Here is a 10,451-nt window from a genome sequence, read left to right as displayed (position 1 = left end):
ACTGCGCCAGATCCTGCTTGTTTAACAAAAACCCGAAGATATCTTCATCCGGTCGTTTACCAAGTTCTGCAGTTCCGTCCGTTGTTGGCGACGTTTGAGGGACGATTCGAACTGCTGGCGCAGCAGGTGAATAAATGACTGCCAGCAGGTATTTGAAGATATCGTCTTCCCCCATGTTTTTGCCTCATCTCTTAATCGATTTAGCGCGAGTCCTGTCCAACTTTCGGGCGGGCTCTTAGCTGCGGCGAAGTACGCCTCACACCCTTTGATGAAATCTGACACCTGATATAGTGGGTGTCCCGTGTAGAAGACTTCAAGCTCCGGCTTCAAACCCCAAGGTTGGTACAATTGTGGTGTGATCGGCACTGCTTCTGACATAGGCTTCAGGGCTGTCGATGACGCTACAGTCGGCAAATTCACGTCCTCATTTCGAACATCCGAGGAGGGCTCTCCTGGTTTGATGTTGGAGGCAGCACTTCTTCTTCGATGAGGGTCACGTCAGAGTCCGCTTTTTCATTTGCCATCTCTTGGTTGTTCCGGCTCCTGGATCTCGTTAACACTTGATACACAGTATGATTACTCATAAACTTTTATTTAGCGTTCGCGGGTTCGGAAGAATCAATGCGATTCTTCATGCCTCATGTTGCCAGGGCGCCATTTGAGATGTCCAGGGTTCCAGCGGCTAGATCAGGTGTCCATCGAACCCCGGATTAAAAAAAAAGGATAAATTAAGTTTGTTAAATTAAATAAAACCACGAAGTCTTTCTTGTGCGGGTCTTAGTGTTATATATTTTAATCTTTTTCTTGAACAAGATTATTTTGTAGTCTTTTTTACAGTTTTATATATTAAGTTTTTACAATTAGAGTCGCAGGTCCGTACACATTTTACAAGGGACGCTTACTAACTTTTCTTCTCGGGGTTCCCTTTTTTTTAAATCCCCCCGAGCCCACGCCGACTTACCAAGAGCCCTCGTGATTAGCCAAATCTGATCGAATAGTCTTTGGATTCAGCGAATCACGAGCCTGACCCTGGCGCCGGCGCGCGAAGATTTTACCGCTGCGCAATGCGTGGCAAAATTTACAACATTTGAATTCTATTTTTTTTTATATTATATTTAGTCTTAAAATTACCATCATCATTTATACTTTAAAATTGATCTTAATTACACCTCCGCCCAGTAAGTGATTTTCACGCACCGGACGAAGGCCTTTACTCATAAATAAAATATTAACGTGGTTTTGAGCAGGGAACCAGATCAGGTGTTTTATTGAATTGTTTATAGAGATCAGGGTAGCGGTTCGGCCCGTTTTTTATTTAATATTTACAGAAACCAACAAAAGCCTGTTGATAACACTGCATGCGCGGCTCCCTCCTTAGGTCAATTAGTCAATGACCTCCCAAAATAAATACCTTACAATCGACAGAATAATATTAATAATATCTACAATGTCATATATAATAATAATCGGTGGATTTGAAATTATAAGGCGTACGCTTGTTTTTGTTTTGTATTCTCGACAGGCGAGAATTCCCCGCCAATTGCCGGACAATTCAATTCTTGACCCAAAATTAATATTTTTATAAAATTTTCTCTCTCATTTCCCATACATTAGACAGAGAAAGATAAATTTAATATTCGACGCTTTGAGTTCCAAAGATCCGTGCATTACAGGCCTCTCGCCCATTGTCCGAGTGTGAAACAAAAAATATTTTCAGCTAATTTTGCGAAACAGAATGATAAAGTCGACTGAATTATGGAGTCCCATGCTACTGCCACGCCGAAAATTATTGTATACTGTATTTTGTTCTGACAGTTGACAAGTTTCGACGAATGTCTTTTGGTTGTTTTAAACGTATTTAAATAGTTTTTGGTGTAGTTATTATACGAATTTACACACAAAGTTTGGTTTTTAGTGATTTATTACATTTTCGTGAAGTTTTGTGGAATTTACGACGGTTTATTTGTTTGAACTGACACAAAATGTCTAATTCAGTGGATTATATTTTAAACGAAATAAAGAATGAGACATTTAACTATGATAAACGTCTACAAGCGAAGATATTTGGCAGGTACCTACATGCCGGATATGAAAATAATTCAAACAACAAAAGAGAAAAGCAAAGATGGGAATGGATATGTGGTTACAATGAAAGGAATTTATTTTTTTGTTTTCATTGTTTAATTTTTGATTGCAAAAATGAAAAGCAATGGACAGAATTTGGTGTTGGTGATCTAAAACATCTTAAAGAAAAAATAAAAAAGCATAGCGAGTCAACAGCACACATAAATAATTATATGAGTTTTGTTTTATTAGGAACAACAGACATCCGAATTCAGTTAGATAGTGCATACCGCAGATCGATTGCTGATCACAATGAAACTGTCGATAAAAATCGTTTAATTTTAACAAAAATTTTAAAGTGTATTCAATTTTGTGGATCGTCTGAGCTGGCCTTACGAGGCCATGATGAGTCTTAAGAGTCTGATAATCCTGGTATATTTCGTGGATTAATAAATTTCATGCAGGAAATAGATATTGTTATGAAGGAGCATTTAGAAAGGTCAACTTCATTCAAAGGAATTTCGAAGACTATCCAAAACGAATTGCTAGATTCAATATTAAAAGTCACTCAAGAAGAAATTAGATGTGACATAAAAAAATCTAATTACGTAGCTATTCAAGTTGACGAAACGACAGACAGCTCTACAAAAACGCAAATGGTTTTCGTTGTAAAATATTTAAAAGACAATATAGTATGTGAAAGATTTTGGAAGTTTGTAAATCCAGAGGTGTGCACGGCAACAGGATTAACAGAAGAAATTTTAAAAGAGCTGAGAATCTTGGAAATTCATGCTCAACAGCTAATAGCGCAAAGCTACGACGGAGCGGCAATAATGAGTGGGAAAACTGGAGGAGTTCAGACGAGAGTCCGCGAAACTTTTCCACTAGCACAGTACATCCACTGTTATGCTCACCAATTTAATTTAGTTATGCAAAAAGCATCCACCATAACCACTGGTCTGAAAGTTTTTTTTGCCACCGTCCAATCATTTTCTGTCTTTTTTTCGAGATCACCAAAAAGAACGAAAATATTAGATGAATTCGTCAAAGTGCGTCTACCGAAAGCAGCTCCAACTAGATGGTGCTTCAATGCTAAATGTGTGGAGACAGTTTTTTTGTACCGAGAAGACATTTTACAGTGTTTAAATTCAATACTGGACAGAGAAAATGACACCAATACCCTAAGTCAAGCCCAAAACTTAATAAATAATTTGGAAAAAAACACTTTTATTTATTGGTTGACTTTTTTTCACAAAATAATGCCTCATTGTCAAATTTTATTTAAACAAATGCAAAAAAGAAACTTAGACGCTATTAAGATAAAAACATACATCGATAATTTAAAAAAATATATTTCCGAAATCAGAAATGAAGCTAGCACTAATCCGAATTCCAGCTGTGCAACGGGTGACCAAAAAAGAGACGGATAGATGACAATAGCAACGCAGTAGCAATTGAAGTCTGTGATACAATTATAGTGGAAATAGAAGCACGATTCACATCCAACGATCATCTCATTATATCCGATTTGTTTAATAAAGAAAATTACGCTGATTTTAAAAATAATTTTCCCACAAGTCAAGTAAATTTGGTAAAACAGTTAGAAGAAATAAACATAACCAAGTTAAAAAATGAATTATTGGTGTTTTATCAACGAGATGATTTGCATGGCGCTAATAGTGCAGTTTCTCTTCTACATTTTTTACTCAGCAATAATTTCAATGAAACATTTTCCGAGTCGATCAAAGTTCTCCAATTTATTTGCGTCATATCAATGACAACAGTTGAAAGTGAAAGATGTTTTTCCACTCTCAAAAGAATAAAAACCTTTCTACGCAATACGATGGGCCAAGATAGACTGACCGCTCTTGCAATGCTCAGTATTGAAAAAAAATATGTGGGAAAAATAGACAATTTTTATAATCGTGTGATTGATGATTTTTCAAAAAGTAAAGAAAGAAAAGTGGACTTAATTTACAAAAAATTATAACGCGTTGTGTGCAATTTCGGTTAACGATGGGTTGGCGTTATGAAAAATGGACATTTTTTGAAGGGTAAGTAGGTACCCACCTATAACAATTTCTAGTACTTATTATATAATGTATAAAACGTCAATTTGCAATACGTCTTTTAAGTATACAACGAAAAGGCAAATTGAAATAATATATTCAAAATTGACCTACCAGTTTTTCGGGCCTAAGGCCGCCAATGGATAACAGGTATGTGTCAAAAGGAGTTTTACCTATCAATAAAACTCTTATTATTCAACTTTGAAGTCCAGGTAACTTCTACCTGGTTCCTTGAGCCATATCATAATGAAGACAAAGGGATCCCAAACTCCCTACATAAAAGATGGACGCGCGGGTATGACCATTAAATAAAAAGGGAGGAATGACCAACGACAAGAAAAAGGAAAATAAATTAGTAGAATATAACTTCACGCGAAGAAGCAAGAGCAAACCCTATCTCAAGGACTTCAAAGTCAACATGAATAATAAGAGTTTTATTGGCAGGTAAAACTCCTTTCATTATTTTTATTCTGAGAAACAAAAAACCTACCTAAACATTTTCAACAGATGACAACTATATTTTTTCCTCAAATAATTCTACTTTGAAGATGGCAACACTGACTATGATTTAAAAAAAAATTATGACAACACTGCCCTATCCTTAGCGCTTGGCCGTAGTCATGGGGTGTCTTCGACGCGGAACAGGCGCGGGGACGGGCACGGGTAGAGTGTCCGTAGTAGCCCGCGCGCATCCAGTCGTGTTCAGCGTCAAATCAGGGATAGGAAACCATAAACACAGAAAAGTTTTTACTGGAAAACTCCTATTTGAAATGGCAAAACTTTGCAGCAAAATATGGGGCCAATGAAATCAATATGGAAAGCACTAATTTAATGCCAGCGCTCCATTGGCGAGCCAAAAGTCCGACGACAATAAGTCTTCAGATTTTTCTACGTTCTGCTACTGGCCAACAGACGTTCAACGAAACGAGTATATAATTAATTTGACGAGTAAAACAGTCGACTTTGACAGCATAGATAATATACGTATATCTGACAGTTAAATCGTGATGGCGTTAAATGATACCGACGTTTTATGTTTTTTGGGTTATTGGGTGGCAGATAATGTAATAACGAAGCAAAGGGTACACAAATACTGGGTGAAACATTGGATAAGGAAACGAACGACATTATCCCACACAAATTTAATACGAGAATTGCGTTTGCAACCGAGCGATTTCCGCAATTATTTGCGAATGTCGGAGGATGTATACACAGAACTGTATAATTTGGTCTCCCCATTTATTAAAAAAAAAATACTATGATGAGGGAAGCTATTTCTCCTCATGATAGATTATGTGCAACCCTGCGATTTTTGGCTGCCGGCGGAACATTCACTGACTTGCATTATAGAACTGCGATTGGAAGACAAACTCTGGGCAAGATAATTCCCGAAACTTGCCAAGTCATCATTGACGTTTTGAAAGGAGAATATTTCAAGGTGTGTATTATATTATACGTCATCTAATAAAGTTGGGCAAATTTACAAATATATCATTAACAAGTAGACATTGGTTGGTCTTATAAAGTGAACGTTTAGTGGATTGTTTTACCTATATAAATCATAGACGGCAACATCATAAGAATGGCAGACAAGATGCATTTGAGATAGGTATATATATAGTCACAAATAAGGCCATCGTTGACATGCTAAATATTCAATAGACCATTAGAATGCTGTACCTAGCCAGGACTCTCCATATAGGCTGTAAGCAAGCTGCTTAATTATTCCTGTTGAATGTATTGTAATACTAGTCATATTCTTCGAAAAGCAAGCATGGAATTTGATTTCTAAATGAGGCCACATAATAATATAGGTTTGCTAACATAGCTCAAATACTTACCATTTGTTGTATCGCTTAAGCTAAGGTTTATAGGCATAAAAACAAACAAAAAAACAAATATTTTTACAAGATATTTATTCATACAAAAAACATTAATTTATTATACCAGCTTTTGTACATTTTTGCTTAATATACGATAAACTGGTTGAGTGTGAACAGTAGTTGCTGGCATTATTTTGTCACTTTGTCCCATAAAGGCAACTTCATGCATCAGCTTCTCGGCCAGCAATCTTTGTCCCTGTGACATCGATCGTAGTTTCATGGCCATCATTTTGCCAAAAACATCAAATTCATCTTCAGTCTTGCCTAGTTTGTCGGTGATTAATTCTAACACTTTGTTGGCGCTATCATTCGATTTTTTTCGTTTGAACGATGGGGGTTCTGGTGCTCTATTGAGATTCGACCTTGGAGTAGTCGACAACGTGGATGTTGAAGGCGAATATTCTATCTGTAAATAAAATGTTGATTATTTTTTGTTGCAGTTCCCTGATACGCACGAAGAAATGGAGACGATTGCAGAAGAATTTAATAGTAAATGGCAATTTCCAAATTGCCTGGGCGCAGTTGATGGGAAACACATTGCAATCGTGCCACCTGCAGGCGCCGGCTCCCACTTTTATAATTACAAACATTTCCACAGCATTGTTTTGATGGCGATTGCAAATGCTAATTATGAATTTATTTATGTTGATGTTGGAACAAATGGACGTATTTCTGATGGAGGCGTACTGAGAAAATCTGATTTTTTCAAACGTTTAGACGAAGGCAGATTAAAAATACCTGCACCAAAAAAACCTACTGCTAATTCTGATGCACTGCCATTTGTTTATATTGGCGATGAAGCCTTTGCATTACGTAACGATTTCATAAAGCCGTATTCACAAAGGCAATTAAATCACAGTAAAAGAATATATAATTATCGGACATGCAGAGCCAGGCGAATTATAGAAAATGTTTTTGGCATATTAGCTGCTAGATTCCGCATTTTTCAAGCTCCAATAAACATGAAAATTGAAAATATCAATACAGTTGTATTAGCTTGCTGTGTGCTGCACAACTTTCTTCGTCGCAAATCAACACATACTTATACTCCTTCTCATGACCTTGATAGGGAAAATCCTGAGACAGGTTTAATAGAGCTCGGACTGAGGTCACAGGACACCTTAGCGCCTTTGGAAGCAACGACTAATCGGAACTCGACTGCCAATGCTAAGAAAGCGCGAGGAGATTTCGAAAAATATTTTAATACTACCGGGGCTGTCACATGGCAAGAAAGTATGATAAGCAATAGATAAATTAAACCAATGTAACAATTTAGTTAAAATGTTTTACCTCAATACAATCTTCGTTGTTTAACGAGTTGGAGTAACTCTCATCAGGAGACATGTTTTCCAAATCGTCCACCATGCTGGATATTGAGCTCGATTCTGTAAAACAAAATGTAAATTGTTAAAATACAACATAATACTCAAACTTGTTTTTTATTATCTCTCCCCTAAGTACCCATTCCTTCATACGGTTAATATTGATATTGGTATAATTGGTGTAATCCAGTATATCGGGTATTTTCAAAATGTGTTTTCCGCTGTATTCCTCATAACCAAACTGTACCATTAATTTTGATTGATGATTGACGATTTATTGATTGTCTCTGAAGGAACCTAACTCGAGCGATTTTTGATTTTATGATCATTTCTTTTCTTCTTCTTTCGACCATGTCCGATCATAATATGGACCTCCACGGAGTGGAGGTTTGTATTGACAGATTTTGTTTTTACGAGAAATGGATGTCAGCCACTTGCTCAACATATTAGGTCCATACTCTGACTCATACACAAATTGAAATTCAATGTGTACTTGTCAGACCCAGGATTTGAACCTGGGACCCGACCACGACTCAATAAGCCGCGCTTCCACCGCCATGATCGTACCTATATATTATTATTTCTTACCTACCTCAGCAAAGAATAAATAATTTTATTGTGACTAGAAATGATTCATAGCTGTATGTTTAATTGCTTAATAGTAGCTAATTTAATGCGATGTCACTTTCAGAGATACGACAATGTCATAGTCTGCACGTGTATAATAAATAGCTTTAAAGCATTCCCTCGTACCTATATATTATTATTATTTATTACCTACCTCGGCAAAGAATAAGAAATTTTATTGTGACTAGAAATGATTCATAGCTGTATGTTTTAATTGCTTAATAGTAGCTAATCTAATGCGATGTCACTTTCAGAGATACGACAATGTCATAGTCTGCACGTGTATAATAAATAGCTTTAAAGCATTCCCTCGTACCTATATATTATTATTATTTATTACCTACCTCGGCAAAGAATAAGAAATTTTATTGTGACTAGAAATGATTCATAGCTGTATGTTTTAATTGCTTAATAGTAGCTAATCTAATGCGATGTCACTTTCAGAGCTAGGTACGACAATTTCATAATCTGCACGTGTATAATAAATAGCTTTAAAGCATTCCTACGTACCTTCCATTTGGTCGTTCAAGAACTCCAAATTTTTATAGTACCACAGTTTGGGTAGATAAACTGCGTCTGTGCCGGCTCCGCTTCGATATGATGTCCTTACTTTATTTCTCTCCTTTCTGTAACCCGACCTCAATGTCTGTATTTTCTTTTTAACATCGTCGACCCTTGCCTGCGGCTCCACCTTGATTAAAATCTCCAAAAGTTTCGCATACGCCAAGGACTTGGCATCACGATTCTTGTATAGTGGGCTGGTCGTCTTCCACAACGATGGGTTGTCTTTAAAACAACTAATAAAATCTTCCAAGAAACTTTTCGAATGCACTCGTAGATCTACCATTGTTGTTATCGATGTGAGATGTCCGAACACTTTGAATGACAGTAAAATAATGATGGCGCTGTCGTCCGTCGGCATAGATATAAATAATGTGACGGTAAAGCGTGGTGAACGTACGAATTTCAGCGGCTCGGCGAGTAAAATATCAAACATGTTTGAAATCCAACGAGCCTGGTCTGCGGATTAAAAAATCCGCAGACCTGGGGTGCTCCACGCGAAAAAAAAGTCCGAAGACTGTAAATCGTCTGACTTGCGTGCCAATGGAGCGCCGGCATAACAGAAGAATTTTATAACTTATACAAGAAACTGTGGGAACAACCAGACAAGTTTTTCGAAAAACAGTAACATGAGAAAATATTTGATTAAGTATATTCTAATTGATCTAAGTTTTTTTCTATTCTTTTTGAGTCATTTTTTGTGATCCGATTATCGCCTTTTGGCATCTTCAAACACCACCAATGGTGAATACACACTGTCATCTGATACAGTTAATTCCTGTTTATTTGGTAAATTTATATTTATGAATTTAAATTCAAATTCCATCAAGTACCCTTGGTCGATTTTATAATTTGATTATATATTGGATAATATGTAAGTTAAATTAAAAAAAGACTTTTCGGTTCATATGGTGTGAATGTAGGTGTAGAATGTACGCTTCATAACTTTGCACCCCGGGTCTAGGATGGAAATGATGTACCTACTTAAAATATTTTATTTTTATTGTGTTTATATTTTTTTATTAAGGAAAACAAACAGATACATAGACTACAAATATGTATAAAATAGACTACAAAAAGATATTGAACAAGCGAAGTTTCCAAATAAATTATAATAGTTATAGTAAATCATATTATAATTTAAATACAGAGAAATTAGATAAAGAGATAAATGAGAAAGAATATTGAATAATTATAGACAAAAAAAACAGTTTTATGTACTTAACTTTATAAATATAAGTAAGATAAGTATACAATATTATATGTGCGTTAAGAATTATTGAAATTTAAAGATATTATTTTTACATAATATATATTTATTTAGAAGTACATATTATATTAATACAAGTGAATATCATTTGATATAGTTTTATGCGACGTAATAAGGCAAAGAGGCGTATCAGTGTAGTAAAAAGTGCAAAGTTATAAAACGTATACCTACTTAACATCACTTCGCACTATCTATGCTTTGTGAAAATAATACCACAAATACACCAGACGCGCGCGGTAAGCTCATGATGGTTTGAGACACCCGCTACTCGCTCTTTCCCGTGTCAGCGCCCGTCCATTCAGTGCGGACACCTCTATGCGCGCAGTATGAGAAGAGCCCGCCGCATGTACGATCTTGCCTGCGTCGAGCTAGACGCGCCAAAACAACACGTGCGAACACCCGTCCCCGCGCATTGTCTACGGACACGTCGAAATATGTTCATACGTTTGAGTTGCCCGCACCGCCGCCGCGCCGCGCCCGCCAAACCACCACGGACGAGCACGAGCGGAATGCACAATAGATTTCGATCCGGATAAGTCGCCGAAAAGCATGACTTAAATATAGACAATCCTGAGTATAGAGTTATGCTTCAAATACACTCTATGATGATTGGTCCTATATATGTCGAAAAACCCGTTTCTTATGTTGGCGTCCT

The 10,451-nt window shown here is 36.6% G+C and overlaps 1 protein-coding gene across 1 annotated transcript; it reads right to left on the bottom strand.

Moving 5' to 3' along the window:
- Positions 1-416: 416 nt before the first annotated feature.
- On the bottom strand, positions 417-8,962 carry LOC147066532 (uncharacterized). Its single transcript, XM_085956213.1, has 4 exons — positions 8,476-8,962; positions 7,307-7,401; positions 6,158-6,422; positions 417-559 (listed from the first exon to the last, which is right to left on the bottom strand). The coding sequence occupies exons 1-4, from the start codon at positions 8,960-8,962 to the stop codon at positions 417-419; spliced, it is 990 nt and encodes a 329-aa protein (XP_085812339.1).
- Between the last annotated feature and the right edge of the window lie 1,489 nt (positions 8,963-10,451).

Source organism: Rhyacophila brunnea, unplaced genomic scaffold (assembly GCF_057557595.1).
Source record: "Rhyacophila brunnea isolate RB1 unplaced genomic scaffold, BYU_Rbru_1.0 scaffold_5, whole genome shotgun sequence".
Taxonomy (NCBI): Eukaryota; Metazoa; Arthropoda; class Insecta; order Trichoptera; family Rhyacophilidae; genus Rhyacophila; species Rhyacophila brunnea.
This window is presented reverse-complemented; position numbering and strand designations above follow the sequence as displayed.

Bases quoted from the DNA above. Each gene is read 5' to 3' on its own strand.
- LOC147066532 (XM_085956213.1), bottom strand. From the start codon at position 8,962: ATGTTTGATATTTTACTCGCCGAGCCGCTGAAATTCGTACGTTCACCA. The intron at 6,423-7,306 runs GTAAAACATTTT...TTTTATTTACAG, and splicing joins ACAACGAAGATTGTATTGAG to ATAGAATATTCGCCTTCAAC. The intron at 560-6,157 runs GTGACAAAATAA...CTGTGTATCAAG, and splicing joins AGTTGCCTTTATGGGACAAA to TGTTAACGAGATCCAGGAGC.